The sequence below is a fragment of the Pagrus major genome, chromosome 21 (genome assembly GCF_040436345.1).
Source record: "Pagrus major chromosome 21, Pma_NU_1.0".
In the NCBI taxonomy this organism is placed as follows: Eukaryota; Metazoa; Chordata; class Actinopteri; order Spariformes; family Sparidae; genus Pagrus; species Pagrus major.
In genome coordinates, this window is record NC_133235.1 from 7,818,873 (window position 1) to 7,837,386 (window position 18,514).

An 18,514-nucleotide genomic window follows, 5' to 3' on the forward strand; every position below is an offset into this window, starting at 1 on the left:
AAGGTGACATTTAAAAAGTACAGCTGGATTTCCCTGTTCCAGATTAATTTGCAAGGAGGGCATAAGTGCATAAATGAGCTCTGCACCCCTTGACCTTGAAATTAATTAAGATAATATAGCTATATGAGATTAATAACAAAGTATTAGTTGATTCCACTCAATTTCTCTACTTTACAAAGTATGTATGCATTCATCTTTAGGCCTCCGTCATGTACACGGTACACAACAGACCACGCATGACAGCTTCATTGCATTTTGCCCAGAACCTAATACTGTAACACCACCCTGCTCCCAGGTTTACAAGAGTCAGGGATTTAGTAGCATCTGGTGGTGAGGTTACATATTGCAACCAACTAAATACCGCTCGCCCTGACCTAACTAATAGTGGCTGGTAAAGACCCAAAAAGCTCAAAATGCCTTCTCTCGAGCCAGTATTTAGTTTGTCTCTTCTGGGCTGCTATACAAACTGGTGGTGCAATGTGGCGTACTCTACTCCCGCTGTAGCTAAGGCTAATTCTAAGGTAACGAAAACACAATCTTCTTAGTTTCAGATGATTATACACTAATGAAAACATACAAATGATTATTATATTCCATTTCTGTCAATAGATCCTCCTAAATAGTACACACTGGGCCGTTAATCACATGAGCACAATATATGTGCCTCATAGTTAGGCATTTTTGAAAATATTCTTAGCTTCTTTTTGTCAAGAGTTAGATGAGGAGATTTATAACACTGCCATAGCTGTCTGTTACATAAGCTATAGCTTGCTGATGGTTATCTTAGCTTAGCTTAGCTTAGCACAAAGACTGGAAACAAGGAAACAGCTATTCCATCTCCACACTGGAGTCTCCGCTGGATGTCTTCTCATCGAACTGTCAACAAGAACATGAAAAAGCATATTTCCCAAGATAAGACTATTCTTTTGAAGCTGCTTTAATTCTTTATCTTGCTTTAGTGGTGCCAAGTACCAAACATATTTACAGTTAATCAAATTACCGCAAGCTAATTGCCACACAGTGAGGGTGTGGGGCCCAAGGGCAGTTGCACACTTGTTAATCCGTTCTCGCTCTAAAGACATTTGGAGGCCATAACGCCTTCTCCACAGCCCAGTAAACCCCCTTTGTCAGCCTCAAACAGAGAGAGGAATTGTCTTCCTGTTGGACAGCAGTTCAGAAACCACGTGAGCTTGATAGTCAACATGGTTACACCGGCTCGCTCTGAGGGAGGTGAGCTGGGTCAGTCTGTGTGTGTGTGTAACTGTGTGTGTGTTACTACGTAACTGCAGGGATCTTGACAAGGCCCGAGGAAATTCACCTGTGATGTGAAGTCGGGTGTAAAGTGCTTGTTTGTAATCTTGAAACTATTTGAGCTGACCTTGAATCGAGTCAGGCTTCAACAGTTGCTGTGTTGCCAAGAAAAAAAATGAAACACTGATCTCAAGTCAGTGTTAAAAAAAAAGAGACTTTAACAATAAGAGTGGCAGTGTCGTGACTTACATTCACAGACACGAAGGTGGAGATGATGAGGGAGTTATTTTGATGCATCAAAGTGACTTATAAGTGTGTACAACAAAAATGACCTCAAATCTTTGAATTATTTGGGTGAATCATTTTTGGAACAAAACCTTGTAGAATACAGTGTAAGCTTCTCTTTTATATTTCTCTCTCTATGTTTTCCTCTATACAGCTACACTCATCGTTCAGGCGACCAAACTGCCGGCACAGCGTTGACAACATTTTAGGACACGGTTGGTTTGCTTTGATTTCAAAGCACCCAAGCTAACGCCCATGGGATTAATTGAGATTAATTTTCAGCCTTGAAACTAATTAGTTAACAGACTGTGACTGAGAGACAAATTGCCATTGAGACCCCAATTGGATTTGCCTACCTGATCTGGTAAATAGTGCTACATGATCAGATGGGACGAGGAAATCTCTTATGTACAGCAGCCTTTAATATTAAAAACGCCTATCTGCTAAGTTGGACCATGTTGTGTCTTTTTCTGTTCTACCTCTCAGGATGCTGCACAGTATTCGTTTGATCCCTCACTTTACTCAGTGTTTCATGTGATGTCGTCTTGTACTCACTGGTTTTTAAATTTAGATGGTTCAGTGGGTGATTTACAGCACGCTGCAGCTATTTATAATTTTGGACTATTTGAAACACATCTCTGTGCTTCACTCTAATCTACTCAAAGCATTAATACAGGGATTTTTTTTATGATTTTCCTTCCTTTCCCCTCCTGTTTCTTCTTACTTAATAAGGAACCTTTAAAGGGTTTACAAGACAAAACTAATTATTATTAATGATTAATTAGTCATTTACTATTGCTATACAGATCAGTCATAAGCAATGAAGAACAACTTTTGGGTTGCCAGGTAAGAAAATGCTTATGGCTGGGAACTCCTGTGATTCTGTGAAGCTCCCTAAAGATGCAATAATGGTTTAAGTTATAAGCAGCACAGACTAAATGCCCATTTCTTTCAACCTCTAAGCCTCAGTTTGTAAAACAGGGTTTCCAAGTTTCCAAGCCCAAGCTGAGATAACCTCATTAGCCTTTATTGATAAAATCCTCACATTCACTTCAGAATTCTCTTCCTGAAACCTCCTGCTTACCATATGTTTAACTCCCAAACTTAAACTCTAGCCCGATTTCTATCAAATGTTTGCTTTCCACACAGCCCTCCTCTCGACTGCCCTCACCCTCTGACAGATTTATTGACTATATCCCTCTGTACATCTTAAATAAATAATTCCTGTCCCATGTCTTCGTTTTACTCTGCCACCATATCCCTATTCCAGCTTACCTTGTCCTCTAAGGTTGGGTTTGGTGTAGACTCTGTCTTCATAGATGGGGTCAATGTGGTGTTCAGGAGACTGCAGAGGTCGGAGCTCAGAGCCCAGGTGACTGTGCTGGCTGCTGTAGGACCCTCTGGAGCCTGAAAACACAGTGAATATGGAGGTTAGATATACTGACGAATGGATGAACGGATAAATAAATGAATGGATGGATGGATGGATGGATGGATCCCTCTGAATGTCATGGTGATCACGGGTTGGAGAAAACTTATAGTGCTAAACAATTACATTACATTACAATTACATTACTAAGGAACAATTAAATGTAGGCCAAGTAAGTTCATATTGTCTTTTGAATTGCTCCTTAAAACACATTAACAGAAAGGCTGATGTGTCAGGATCACTTTACATGCCATACACACCATGACCAGATTAACCTGTTTGGGGCCTCATGGTAAAATATTCTGTTGGGCCCCTGTGGCCTCCAAGTTCCCATCAAGTACAGTGCACACAATTTACTATAGATTAAGGGCTTAACACAAAGCTACTATCTGTATCTGTATAACATAACATATCTGTAATATCTATGGGATTTATACCAGGGGCCTACTACTGCTGATGGAATATGTCTAGCTTTATTTTCTGTGTTTAATAGTTTTCTATATTCCTTATCTGTTATATTCCCAATGCACAAATTAAGATAATATTTTAGTAGTTTAACCAAACAGCTAAATACTAAAGCATGATTAGTTTGATCTGCAGCTGCAAACAAAAGTATAATAGTACTCAATACTTTTGCAAAGCATCAATGCTGTTTGCTTCTGATCAGAGCACATTTTATGTTCATTTCCAAATAATCTCTTCATATTTGTTTACATCCTTACTATAGATGGCTGCTTCATTACTTCTGCCAAGCAGGTTATATTTCCACCTGCGTTCGTTTATTTGTTGGTTTGTCAGCAGGATTACACAAAAGCTACTGAACAGATTTCTATGAAAGGGGGATGGAGGACGGCTCTCGGCCCAGAATAGACTCCATTAACTTTGGGGGCAGATCCGGATAAAAGGATGGATCCAGGAATTATTTCTCACTTTCTTTAACATTGTGAGATAGTGCGGGTTTTTTTTCCCCATCATTTTTGGTCAATTCTAAGGGAATAATGGTGTATTTAGGTGGCTGGTGTCTATAAGTGAGTGAGCAGAGGGGACAACTGTGCCCTGGCAGGGTATGCTTTCTACTGAGTGCCATTCTAGGTAGCTATATTTTGCTCGGAGACCCAGTCACCAACAAGTACTCCCATGCTGGAATGCTACCTGACTCAATGGTTTCTATACGTTGGTAAGTTTGTGGTAATTTGGTGAAAAAAGTTTCATTGAGGAAAATGCACCAAGTGAGTACAATATAAACTGAAAGAATAAATGTGTTGTCACTAGATTTTGACACGGGACCACTGTGATGTGTTATAAAATAGGACTAGACTGACATTGTACTTAAGTGGTGCAAATTAGCGAGTAATTATATTATTGATTTTCATTTTGCATGAACCATTTTTACCTTCCCACGAGAGTCTGGCAGTATATCTTTTGCTTGCTGATAAGCACCATATAAAAAATATGGTATTGGCATGAAAGTGTGACAATGTTTGGGTTGTGATAATCACTAACATTTGTGATCAAAACCAGGCAATAGTTGTTGCCCATTAGTTTTAAAATGATGAGCTTCACATTTAGTTCCACAAAATAAAAAAATAATTTCATAATGACAAATGCACCTTTTAAAAAGCCACAGACAAAGTCAAACTCTGGCACTTTAAACTGTGTTGGGGGCTTTAGAAAAAACAAGAAATCTCATTCATGTTCTTGTTCTGAAATTCATGAATACATTACCAGTCTAATACATTTTAGATAAAACCTCGAGCCAATTTAATCAAATATTGGTAATATGTGTTTTCCTTCCAATCCTTGTGCTCATGCTCATGAATACCAATTAGACAAAGCCTGAATGAAAAGTTGGTTCTTGTGACCTCAACTATCAGGAACTAACATAATGGAGCTGCCTCAGAAATGCCATATTAGGCCCTGAAGAAACCCTATAATTTATAATCTTACAACCAAATCTCATTAAAAAATGAAAAATAGGAATTTAAACTAAACGGAAATTATGGTTATCCTAAGTGCTGGTGAAAGAAGAAAAATAAATAAAAACGATTGGTCATTAAATAATACAGTATCTGCATCAGTATCTATGTCAGGTGCATGTCAATTTTTGTTGCATAATTTGTATATAAACATATACAATACATACAAAAAACAAATGTATTACAGAAATGAAAACCCTACATCTACATATATTTCAGATAAATGTTAAGTTGACAATTCACAAAAATGGATATACAACACAATGGCATTTCACACATCCACACATAAAGAAATAATAATAAATGTTTCCTGACCTCTACCTGCCAGGCTACCAGGCCTTTGCAGGGTTGCGTTGGCGTATAGCTCATGGGAAATCTTGTAGTCTGGTCCGATGTGATGCAGCATACGCTTGGTGGGCGAAAGGGTGGCGTAGCTGCCCACCACCGAGCTCAGCTGGTGGATGGGCGACGAGGTGTGGTTTCCCCCTGGGGAGGCCGCCATGGGGAGCGGGGAGGAGGAGCCACCACCTGATGCTACCATGTTGATGGGCGACGAGGTGCTGCAGGGGGAGGAAATGAAACAGCTTGGTTGGTCTTTATTAAATGTATGTATTGCACCATTCCATCAACTAGATGTATTATAGTCATGTGCATCATTTTGTTCACATTACCCCCAAAATGCAGTCTGATTTACAATGTTTGGTATCTTTGGAAATTTCTCCATGAAGATTTAAAATAGTTCTGTGGGTTTGAACAACATTTGGGTACACAGCATGAGTTTGTAATGACGGGCCCACCAGCAGTCTGCTAGTTTATTTGGGCTTTAACACTGTCTTCTTCAGTGAACAGAAAAGATTGGGCTTCAGGAGCTTCTTCAAAGATTTATTGGTTATACAATTTGTTTTAAATCCCCCATTCAGTCCGTAGAACTCTGTAGACCATATTAAAAAAATATGGAGTTGCAAAAACTCCAAATCAACACCCCAAAGTTTGTGGGTCCAATGCATTCAGGAGCCATTCGCCAAGATTAAATATTGGAACTTTGCATTTCTGCTACTGATGCATTTGTACGTGTCATAGAAAATACGTCACATCACGATCACATTACATGTTTATGACCAAACTTTCATGTCTTAAAGACCAGACAAGTATTTTAAACCAAAACATGATCTTTTCAAAACCCTAAACAAGTGTTTTTGTGCCTAAACCTAACCACAGTGCAAGCACAGCATTGCCACAAGATAACATTGCAAATTTAACCTAAAGAAACATATAGTCGCAACATAAACAAATGTTAAATTACATATCGGTGCATATTTATTCTGGCAATTGGGTTGGCATTCAGCCAAATCCATTAGAGCCATTAAAAAACTGGTATAGGGACCAGACTTGTGTTCTAGGTCCTTTTACTAGTTTTATACTAGATTCAGGTAAAAAATTGCAGTACCTATTGTATTATCTATTGTAAAGAACTACTTGTTTTGTATCAAGGCAGGGTGAAGCAGGATAAAGTACATTATAAAACTACTTTAGCATGAGCAGTGGAGTCTGACAGAACTAATACAAGCAGGGAGTTTTTGCTAGAATGTGTTTTTCAAAGCAAGAAGTCTCAGCACCGAGAAGTAATTGGTGAATCAATGATATTGATCAACACAACCTTTCAGACCCCATACAGATATATTCTTTTTGTGCTTTGGGGCCAGTAAAAGTCTCACATAATGTGCTCCTTACATTAAGCCCTTATTAAATCAACTGGTCAGACTGAAGTTGTACCAACCTGTAGGACTTGGCGAGTCGGCTCGGTGACTGTTTGGGCGAGGACACCCTCTGTAGCGTGGCGTAGCTGGGCATGTCAGAGGAGGCTGATCCCAGGCGCTGCAGCTTGGTGGGGGATCCCACCGCCTGGAGAGGGGAGCTCACACGCTGTAATAGAGGAGTTGTACTTCATTAAAGGGGAATGTCACTCACTTTAAATATTCATCTACTCTTCTTATTCATATCATTATTTTCAGAGAGATGAACATCTCCCCCCGGGGCTGAAAAACCAGAGAGCGGAGACTCTAATCTGTGATAACATCCTGATGAAGAGCTTGGAGTTATCAGACCAAACATGAAGGGATGACTCTGAACTTTTATAACCAAATGAACTTGAAATACGACTGCGAGCAATGGGCCGCCAAATGAACTTCCCTAAGAATTCTAAACATGCATTATCATTTTGTTCCAACTGGGGAAATAAGTTGCAGAAATATTTGCTAGGTCTTGCAGATACAGAGCTAAAGGTACAATTTTCAACAGTCTATTAATTTAGATGAGCGCGGTCAAGGCATGCTGAAGTGAGGATGCTGCCAATTTCTGATACAGTAGAACAGTGCCGTAAATCGGTGGAAATTAATTCAAAGACATGATTAACATGCTGTTCTTAAAATCTTAAACTCCGAGCCCGGAAATCATCGCAGTGCAGCAACATAAGCAATACAAGAGTAAATCATCAGCTAAGAGACCAGACTTTAATACAAGTTTGCTGCATAGTGGCTGCACTGCTGACCGACCCTGAAAGAAAAACTGCTTGCAGAACTGATAAACCCATTGTACTAATTGCAAGAAATATGCAGGATAAGCTCTTTCTTCAATTGCAACCAGGACAGCAGTAATTTAGGTTAGATGAAGAGTCTGCACAGTTTGGCTACCACAGCAGAGCACACTGGGGTACCATGTGTGTGAAGCACTCACCATCTGCCACAAATTGAACCAATACTTTGGTGGTGAAGTAGTTCACCCAAAAGAATGGAGTTGTGCAATCTTCTGCAAGTCAACACTAATATGTGCGAGGATGAGTTTATTCTATTAGGTCATTGTACAATTATCTGGCCGGATTTTAGCAGTGGGTCACAGATTTGTATCTGTCACCAAAGTGCAAAAGTTTTTCCTTATATCTTTGTCAACAGGTCATGTCTTGTCATGTTTTGAAGAAAGTTCATCCCCTGCTCCTTGCAAAAAAAGGGTTTGGTGACATAGGGACTACTTGTGTGCTAGTTGATAAACTACAGGCAGCCATTTTTTTTCTCTGCCTCTGATTGGCTAGTACTCCTTACCTTGGTTGGTTGGGTTGCTTAGACAAGAGGATTGAGATTGGTTAGGGTTTTGGTAGGAATATCAGAGGCAGTAGGGGTCATAGCTGGCAAGCTAACAACAAACATGCTAGCAACCCAAGAGCACGCCAAAGCTAGTCAGTCACAACACAAGCTTCTTATTGAAGTGACTGAATGGAAGCTAGCTAGCTTTCTAGCTGACAGTTAGTCCCTTGCTCAGTCCCATACTAGACAAAAAAGTTCACATAGTATACTCAGAAGATGTTTTTTTGTTCATTACAATAACCGCCTAAAAAGCATCAACCACCAAAATGTAATTCAAGGTGAGGATTTTTTTTCCCACCCTAATGAGCAAATGCACTGATCGCTGCGATTCCATTGAAATTAATTGGATTGATTCTGCATCAATGCTGGCATAACCCATTACAAAGGTTAAAAAAGTGTTAAAACATATCAAACCTATTTAATTATTGACTTTTCTGGCTTTAATCAACAGTAGGTCTATGTTCCAGTTAAAAAACACTACTTCCACTGCTCATATGTAGCTCTCAATACCTGCATAAAGTAATGTTTTGAGCAATATAGTGGTGAACCGGCATACAAAGCACAGAAATGAACTGCAGAGAAGTGATTTATTTTGCAGGAGAAGTTTGAGAAGTTTCAATTGATGTTTTGAGGCTTATTTTGCCAAGACTCAGGGTTTGCCATTGGACACCAATGTACCTATAGTGAATCCAAGCTGACTAAAGCTGCCAGCCTCTGCAAAGGAGCAGAGTACAAACTTTTCAGAGCCATCTTTCAAGCCTACAGGGGTGAGTATTTGAGAAAATAGATTTTCAGTAAAGTGTTCCCTCCATGTATAAGGAATGGTTCAATCAATAAAACAGGCCTTTAGTAAGTGTAAAAATCATTGGTTCCACCAGGTTATACAGGGTTATACTGTACTGTAGCTATGACAACCATTCAACCTACAGTACGCGACTGAGAGCAGTCAGATGATGAGTATAGCATCAAAGTAATCACACTAGGGATTTGTACCTGTGCAGGCAAAGTGGCACAGGAGTAATACATGGGTGGTCCAGCAGGTGTAGGTCCACCGTCACTGGGCATGTGGAAGGCGCTGCCATGGGCCTGCTGGGCAAATGAGTCTCTCTGGGACTGGGAGGGAGAGTCTGTTCCTGCTAACTGGGCAGCTGCACGGCTGGATGTCACCTGGAGGGATCAGAGTGTGGAGAAAGATGAGAGGGGGGAGGTAAGGAAGAGGTCAGGAAGCAAATGAGGAGAAGAAAAGGATGCATTGAAATGATGGAAGACGGGGGAAGGGAGGATGAGAAACAGGAGAGTGAACAAAGAACGGTACAAGGAAAAGGGCGTGAGAAAGAGTGAATAAGGAGATGAAGGATAAAGAAGCAGAGGGGTGGAGAAAGATGGAAATGGAAGAAGATAAAATGGATATAAAAAAACACGAAGCCCTCTGTTGTACCTGATTGTAGATGTGAACAGCCCCTCCAACCTGCCCGCTGCGGCCCATGACCGACTCCCCAAGTGCCAGCCCTTGGTTACTATGGTAACCAGCTGCTGCATAGGCATCCTGGTTGTTGAGCTGCAAAGCGCTTTGTGACAGAAGTCCTTGTCCTGGTGGAGAAAGAGACAAAGAAGAGAAGAATTAAGTATGTGAAACATATTTAGTGGTGATCATTCAGCCTGTGCAGTGAAACTACTTGTTGTCTCGCTGCAAGGGTTGTTTCTTTTATGTAAATTCAATCAATTCTGTGAGAAAAAGAGAGATTTGGAGATGTAAAGAGAGGTTATGTCGTGCTTTGAAACAAATGTTTTGATCCCTGTCAAGGCCACCTGAAGAATTGGCTTCACTTCCATCACGCTGCTTTTACGTAACCGTTTTCAGATGACTTTACTTCTGTTAACAGTACATCTTTGTATAAAGAGTCATTCTGTTCATTGTCCTTGAAGGCTTTTGTAACCCAGTTTACGTCCAACATGTCATATCATGTATTTCTTTTATGGGAAAAGAATGAAATGTTAATACAAATAATACAACTGTCGCAGTCTGCAACAGACCTTGAAATGAAGAGAAGATGAGAGAAGGGAAGAGAAGCTGAAATTGAATAAAATAGAATTCCTTGTCCTCTTTTTCGAAACACCCATTTGCTTTTTAGCCACTATGTTATTCCAGTATCTCCCTACTCTTTTTCTCTCATGCTCTGTGACCCTGTGATCTCACTTTGTTCCTGACCTCCATTTAGAACACACTCTTTCTGTCTTTCTCTCAGTCTCTACCTCCATCACCTGTCTGTCTCTGTCTCCGCTCCATATTTCTCTGTATAATTCAGCAGGAGGAGCAGCGAGTGACATAAAAGTGTTTCTTCTTTCACAAGTGTGAACTTACTCACTGGAAGTATTGAAATGACTAAATACGTGTGTGTTTCGTACGAGTAAAGGAACCTTAAAATAGTGTAATTTGTGCCTTTATACATCATCATAAAGTTTAGTTTAGTTCAAGAAATATTGAGCATTTTGGGTATTGAAGCTTTCTTGCCAGAGTTAGTGGGTTAGAAGGTCGATGTCATACCTGCGTGTTAAATATGAAGCTACAGCCAGGAGTTGATTAGCTTAGCTTAGCATAAAGAGGAAAAAAGCAAACCTGGTGCATTCCTCTGTAAGAAAAACAGGCCTCTCAGGGTCACTGATTGACATGTTTGTTTAATCCATCTGCGTACAGAAACGTAAAAATAACAAGAGAGTTCTGTGCTGGAACCATTTTGGCAACCATTGGCCACTCGGAAGGCTTACTGTATTAATCTTTGGAGAACTTTCAAGGTTTATGTTTCTTTCTTTGATTAGAGCTGCTATCGATCCCTTATGACACCAACATTTAGAATACAGAATTATCGTCAATAGAAGCACTCTGATTAGTCAATTTGCTTTTCTACATTTATGTTGCAGACCTTCATGAAAGTGCTGACCTTTGAGAGAACAGACAACCTGATGAGAACATAACAGTGTCTAAAATTCAGATTTGACCCTGCTCTGACAGAACATAACCTGCTTCCTAAAAGAAAGGGGTAGTGGTTTACAGTCAGTTGTGAGACAGGAGCAGATAGCAGATGGTACAAATATGTTCCACTCAATTAACTGTTTTAGAGATGGGAAAGACATACATCACTGGTCCCTGGTCAGATTCTAACTGGAAACATTTCTGTTCATGGTTGGTTTCACAAGTCACTGTGGGCAACCCTCAATTAACTGTGTAAACTTCTATGATGTATTAACCTGTAAGAGCACTGAGCGCTCTTCTGCAGTTCTGATATTGGTGGTGCCGTCAGGTGAGCCAAAAAAGTTGGTCTTTCCTGATCACCTACAGTATGTACGTCACACAAGTTGTGCAAGACTGACGAGGAGCAGAGAGTGGTCAAGATCCAACATGTAGTCTGCCATGTCTCTAGGACAATAATGCGTAAAGGTCCAATTTGTAAGAAAGTTAATTTTAGTCTCATTCACAACTCGTCAAATACTTACGAGTATTTACAATACATCGCCCGCCATCCCAAAGCATCAGTATTTCACGAGTTGGTAATGAGACTGAAAAATCAAGTTTCTTATAAATTGGATCTTTAATGACTGTATGATTAGTTTATGACACACTGACCATCTTGAAAGGCAAATATATTGTGTAGTCTAATGCTGGCAAGATCTGGTAAAATTACAGTATGCTAATCTCATCCTTCAACATACAGTCGCGGTCAAAAGTTTACATACACCTGTAAAGAAAATGTACATCATGGCAGTCTTCACTTCCAATGATTTCTACAGCTCTCATTTTTGAAAAACATTCATGAAGTTTGCTTCAAAACTGAATTTATTATGGGTCCTCTGGACTTGTTGGCTTCCTGGCACGGACCTGTTTCTTCAGCACAGTCCACATGTTCTTGATGTTGATGTCAAGTTTGGGAAGACCATTCCAAAACCTCAATTCTAGCCTGATGTAGCCGTTCCTTCACCACTTTTGATGTGAGTTTGGGATCTTTGTCCATTTGGAACACCCAACTGCACCCAAGACCCAATCTGCTGATGATGATTTTAGGTTTTCCTGAAGAATTTGGAGATAATCCTGCTTTTTCATTATTCCATTTACTTCCTTTAGAGCAGCAGATCCACTGGCAGCAAAACAGCCCCACAGCATAATACTACCAGCACCATGCTTGACAGTAGGTTTTCTTGGGGTTAAAGGCTTTACCTTCTCTCCTCCAAACATATTGCTGCTCATTGTGGCCAGACAACTCAATTTTTGTTTCATCTGACCACAGAGTTTTCCTTCAGAAGGTTTTTTCTTTGTCCACATGATCAGCAGCAAACTTCAGTCGAGCTTTAAGGTGCTGCGTCTGGAGCGAGGGCTTCTTTTCTGCACAGCAGCCTCTCAGCTCATGTTGATATAGAACACACTTGACTGTGGACTCTGACACCTGTCTTCCAGCAGCTTCCAATTCATAGCAGACTTTCTTTTTGGTGGTTTTTGGTTGACTCTTGACCATACTGACCTGTTTTCTCTCAGCAGCAGGTGATAGTTTTCTGATCATGGCAGTGACACAACTGTGCCATGCACTTTATACTTACAGTTGTTTGCACAGTTGATCTTGGGACCTGTAACTGCTTTGAAATGGCTCCAAGGGCCTTTCCTGACTTGTTCAAATCAATAATGTGCTCTTTCAGATCAATGCTGAGCTCTTTAGACTTTCCCATTGTAGTGTTTGTGGCTGAGACGAGTGGGTGTATCAAACAAGCTCTATTAAAATGGGCCCAGAAAAGTCACCAGCTGTTCTCAAAAGAATCACTCAGAAGAAGTTAAGAGGCCATGCTACAAAGAAAATCTGATTCACACAACTTTCTATAATCACCTGAATTGATGATCAAGTTACTTTATGTATATTTTTAAGTCAGCAGATTTAGTCACATTTTCAGAAGACCTATAATAAATTCAGATTTGAAGCAAACTTCATGAATATTTGTTGTTACAAAGTAGTTTGTGTTCCACTCATTTCATCACAGAAAAATGAGAGCTGTAGAAATCATTGGAAGTGAAGACTACCATGATATACATTTTCTTTACAAGTGTATGTAAACTTTTTACCGTGACTGTACCTTTAAACCACATAGCGATATAAAGAAGGTACTCACCTCACTTTGGGTACATGATAAATAAATAAAAAGCCTCCAAAAACCCAACTATTCATCTAGAGATAGATACATTTATCATGTTTTCTTTCTCATTTGTAAAACCGTACCAATGACTGGGCTTAGTCCCTGGCTCATTACACATTTTCTACACTTTGTAATGTCATCTGTCAACTGTAGTAAAAATTGAAAATGTGAGAATCACTCATACACTGCTGTGTAACACCTTCTAGTGGAGCTGTTTGTGCCGCTCTTACTCTTCCACTTCCGCATTCAGGCTTTAATCCAAATTCTGCCCAAGATCAGTCGGCCAGACTCCAGCTGGCCAGTCTTACAGTGAGCTACCATAGAGCTAGCAGCTGGTCAGCCATCAAATCAGACAGTTAGTCAATGGTCACTTTTCAGTTTATGAATCAGTAACATCAAATGGACTCTCTGATTAAATATCTTGGATGAGTTAACTTGTGGAAGTGTAATTTAGTATCTCCAGGTGCACAAGTTTGTCGTGAAACTGCAAATGTCAGCGTCTCACTTTGTGGTAACAAAACTGTACAATCATTTACGGATGACGTTGTGAAACAGTGGATTCACAGTAGTGGCTGGCTATGATGTCACACACTTACTGCCAAAGCCTAATGTGATAAAATGCCTCATTTCTGAATTGACACACAGCCTCATTCATGCTTCTGAGGCATTTTCAGTGTTGTGATTTGCACAAGGATCATTTAATTTCAAGCCTAAGCATGCAATTACGCATTGACTGTGACACATAACACAGAGAGGCTGTGTTTAAATGACAGCACACACACATGAAACATAAAGGCTGTTCACATTTAGTATTGCCATCTGTCTTGAATAAACTGATCATAAGCGGACAGTTTTAAGCCTGTCAATACATACCTGACATTAAAACATGCATCTCAGTTACACAAAGAAAGAAATATCTTCACGTAAACCATCGCTGAATTAACAAGTAGGCCCAGATAGTTAAGAATGTGTTAAAGACAGCATTTCACAAAGCTTATAAAGTTTCTCCTCATGCAACAAGTCTCAAAAGTAAGCGTTTTTTGAAGGGTTTCTGGGGACTTCTCCACGGACAAAAAAGAAGGAGCCTTTATTAGTTACTGTTTACTGTGTTTGTAAAATTTGACATGTTTACTGTCAATAAAATGTTGTCTTTCATAAATTTAGTGTGAATGATGAAATCAGTTGAAACAGTGTGTTCCAACAGCTATCGAGAGATAAGACCAAAAGACACACTTCAGACACAGAAGCAGACAGGCTGGAACAGACAATGACACACTAAGACTTTTTACAAGGACAAACAACTTCAAGTATTTTATTTAATGCTGAATTCAAGAAGACTAGAATGTTTTAGAAATTGCCATAGCTGTTTTGCAAAGTTTCTCCTCATAGAACAACTCTTAAAATCACACAATTTGTAAGGGAGTCTGGGAATATTGCGGTTATTAGTTCAATAGTTAGTTGAAATTAACATTTGCTGCTAACATTGGCAGGTTCAGAGAGATTACAGTGAACCACATGGAAATCAGACAGCGTTTACTCCAGTGTGCCTGTCATTCTTCTGGTTGATTTGTGGAGGATGTCGGTTGAGTAGGCGGTCCTTCATAGTGGCCTGGGACACGTGGTCTCATGCATCTCAGACCACCTCTGAATGTGGTCTGAGTAATCGGATCTAAATCGTCTTGAGGGCGTTCACACCTGTACCTGTACAAGGTGTCTGCTTGTGATCGGATCATTCGGGACACATTCATTGGTTGATACCAAATGTGAACAGGGCCATTATAACAGCAGCATTTAGAGAATGTTTTATGACCTTAAACTGAATTTACTCTGCTGGCCCATGAAGTTTAAAATAAACTTCATGGAGGAGGAGGAGGAGGACAGGAGGGTCGGAGCAGCTTGTGCGAGAGCCAAAACTCTCCCATCCCTCTTATTAAAAACCAATAACATTTTTTGATGTGCTCTTGATTAATTCACTTTCGGTGATGATAGCAATGATTCGCCTCATCAAAGACTTTAATTACATAAATAAAACTCATTTTTAACTCAAAATGTTACTTAAAAAATGATGTCCCCCTGTGGCATTCTGCTGCAGTGAATGCACAGTGTGCTCCTGCCACTTTTACAACTGCTACATCTGTTTGCCTCTCTGGCAAACAAGTCACTGCACTGGAAAATAAATTTAATGCATTATATCAGCTCCAAGTAGGCCTATAAATTCCTAGCGCTCAGTATTTGCGCTCTCAAAGGAGTTGTTGAGCCGCACTCTATCAACAGAGGCTGTCCCTTTAATCTCCACTGATGTCACTTTTTTGCCAGCAGTCCAAGAATCAAACCAAGAACAGCACAAGACGGGCAGAAACGCTGTTTGTTTGTGATAATTCAAAAAGAGAGACTGAGAATCACAGTGTGCCGGCGGCCAGCATCAACTGCGTGGGACAGATAAAGTCAGCAGCTCACGGCGAATGGAGTCACTCTGTATAAGCACGTTGGAAAATAAAGCTGGGCCAAAGTGAAAAGTCACTTAAAAGTACAGCGAATGGCTCCTGTAGGCAGTGAAGCTGGTGATTGTGAATTATTTAAAATGTGATATTAAGCTAAGGGTGCTGGGTAAGTTTACTAGGTCAAGGCCTCTGTGTCCAATATAGGCTCGTCTTGGGTGAGTACACACACATACACCAATGGGCACACCAAAACACATAATGCAATAGAAGAATTTGTACTCCAGGCCTTTTTCAGATGGATTCACATACTCAGGCACACATGCACGCGAAACCCAGATGTGTGTGTTCAAAGCCGGAGGATGTTTTCCACAGTTTTTGTTTGCCACTTTAGGTGTGTTTCATATGGGTAGTGGAGCCTTTAGGGGAGCGAAGGGCCTCATAAATACATTATCACTCAGATGGCAAACACTGAAGGCTCCACTGAATCCATCTGAGGTGAGTGAGTGTGTGTGTAGGAGGAGGTGGGGTGTATTAGTGTATTAGGAGGAAAGTAATGGGGTGCCATAAGGAGGTCTCTGCCTTTGCATTTTAATATCTTTGCAGAGCTGACCCAAGACACACACACAAATATTTTTCACTCACTCCTGCTCTGTGTACACACTGCATCTGCACACACCTGCATGCATGGTGTCATGCACGGTCTGACCCTGATAGACCCGCTCTGACTCATTAATCTCTTCTTCTGTCAGGCACACACACACACACACACACACACACACACACATACACACACGAAGCTGAGTGGCTTTTCTTCCGCATCATGACCAGCATTCTCTATTGACACATTTTAATATTTCATGAGTTGTCTATTTTTAGATACCCAATGGAGGGATGCGCAGTTCACCACACACACACACACACACACACACACAAAGCTGCATGCACAGTCCACAAGTATCTGCGTACAACACAGTCACATACACACAGATTAGCGTGCACACTGGCGAGCATCACCACCATGAAGCATGAAGACACTCTGTGTGCTGTGTTGCACAAATCTGCTCAGCTGCCTGAGTTAAGGCGTGGATTCTGCTGTGTGTGTGTACGTCTTGAAGGTTTGTGTGTACGTTATGTGTGTATAATGCTTCTTTTCATGCTTGTATGCATCTGGCTGTGTGTCCGTAGGCGTGTGTGCCAAATAGAAATTTTCAACCAACTGTTCCTTTTTGTTTGTCCTTTAAACCACAATAAAACAAATACCAATTGAATGCTCGCTGGCACATTTAAAATTCTTAGTCATATCTGAGACAATCGCTCTTTGAATTCAGACAGAGGCAGACAAAAGCAAAGTTTTTGTTTTTTTTCCCCAGCTGAAATGACAACATTCATTGTCTGATTTCAGCTGTAGCTAGCCAGCTAGCTAATTAAGCTAACATTTGACTTTTTAATGTTTTTTTCTAGCTGACTCATTTTTAAGTAAGAATCCTATAAAAGGTTTATAAAGATGCACTCTATGGTTTCATAGTTGATATCGTGTTGAGGCATAACATGTCTATGTCAGGATTTATGTAGAGGACCTGAAAGAAACACCATTGTTCTTGCATTGGATTGTCGGACTAGTATGATAAGGAAATAGGTCAAGGTGACATAACCCTGTTTAAAATAATATGCTACAGTAGTGATTTTACAAAAGAAACCAAAGTGTTTGGAAAATGCAACACTATCTGGCTGAAGTTGCTGAAGGGTAAACTTCCTCAAATCCAATAAAGAGTAAGACAGAGCGATAAGATTGGCAAAAATTCCATTAGCTTCTTGGACACAGTGGGGGTATTATATGGACGATGGGCTTGTTATGAACTTAATTTTTCCTAGCATAGCCTGTAAACCCACAAACTAACATATTTAGTTGAAATAATACATTATTTGTGTAGATTTAACTGTCTTTAGCTATTTGATAGCATTGGCTGCGGTTGCTGAGGTGTAAACTTGCCCAACTGCAATAAAGATCAAGACAGAGCACAAACGTTAGGCCAAATTCTAATAGCTCCAAGGACACAGTGGGGAAATTAACCCCGCAAACTAAGGTAGTTAATCAACAACGTGCTCCTTGGCCTTGGAAACAACAGTTTGTCACAGCTGCAGTAAGGGGGTTCACTCGTTAGCTGGACATGCTAATATCTCTGCAGCCTCATGCACACCACTTTAACATGTGGAGAAATCAAATGCTTTTCTGGCCTTGGTATGGTCGCTAAGCTATGATTGGACAACCAATGTTTAGGGGAGGGGTTAAGTGAAAGCTCATTTAAACATGGTCATTTTTACTTTATCTCTTCTTTGCAATTTTTTCTTCATCACTCATTTTGTCTTTTGCTTGCTTCTTTGTCTGTCTCTTTCTGTCTCTCGCTTGCACATTCATTCTCTTTTTTTCTTTTTGGACCAGTCAGGTGGTCAGTTACATAACTGTTATTCAAGCAGAAACATCAAAAACATCAAACAATATTACCATTCCTAGTGTTGCATGCATGTGTGTGTGAGTGCTTAGCATGTGTGCATAAACAGCGTATGCACTTCTTCATGCCTGATGAGAATTCATGCCTCATGTGTGATTATATATGCGTGCCTGTCTATGTGCATGCAGTTACTGCTTTATGTGCATGTGGTGTGTACTTGCATGTGTGTACGTGTGTGTGCCTCCCCTCTCTGCACTGTGAACAGCAGGCCAGCTGACACCTCAGCGAGGATGGATTAGCATATCAAACTACTGGCACAACTCTGCATGTCTCCTGACAGCTACCTCTCTCCCATGGGGTCGACTATACAAGA

The 18,514-nt window shown here is 40.3% G+C and overlaps 1 protein-coding gene across 5 annotated transcripts in view; it reads right to left on the minus strand.

Annotated features, from left to right (window-relative positions):
• Positions 1–18,514, minus strand: part of ctnnd2b (catenin (cadherin-associated protein), delta 2b) — a 145,063-nt gene that overhangs the window by 68,110 nt on the left and 58,439 nt on the right. For 4 of the 5 annotated variants that reach the window (XM_073491385.1, XM_073491384.1, XM_073491383.1 and 1 more), the window contains exons 5-9: positions 9,517–9,668; positions 9,072–9,245; positions 6,719–6,864; positions 5,263–5,501; positions 2,812–2,943 (exon numbers count right to left, since the gene is read on the minus strand). In XM_073491385.1, the coding sequence (XP_073347486.1) occupies positions 2,812–2,943; positions 5,263–5,501; positions 6,719–6,864; positions 9,072–9,245; positions 9,517–9,668 (843 nt within the window). The remainder of the gene's footprint in view (positions 1–2,811; positions 2,944–5,262; positions 5,502–6,718; positions 6,865–9,071; positions 9,246–9,516; positions 9,669–18,514) is intronic. The other variant, XM_073491386.1, reaches the window with a different exon arrangement.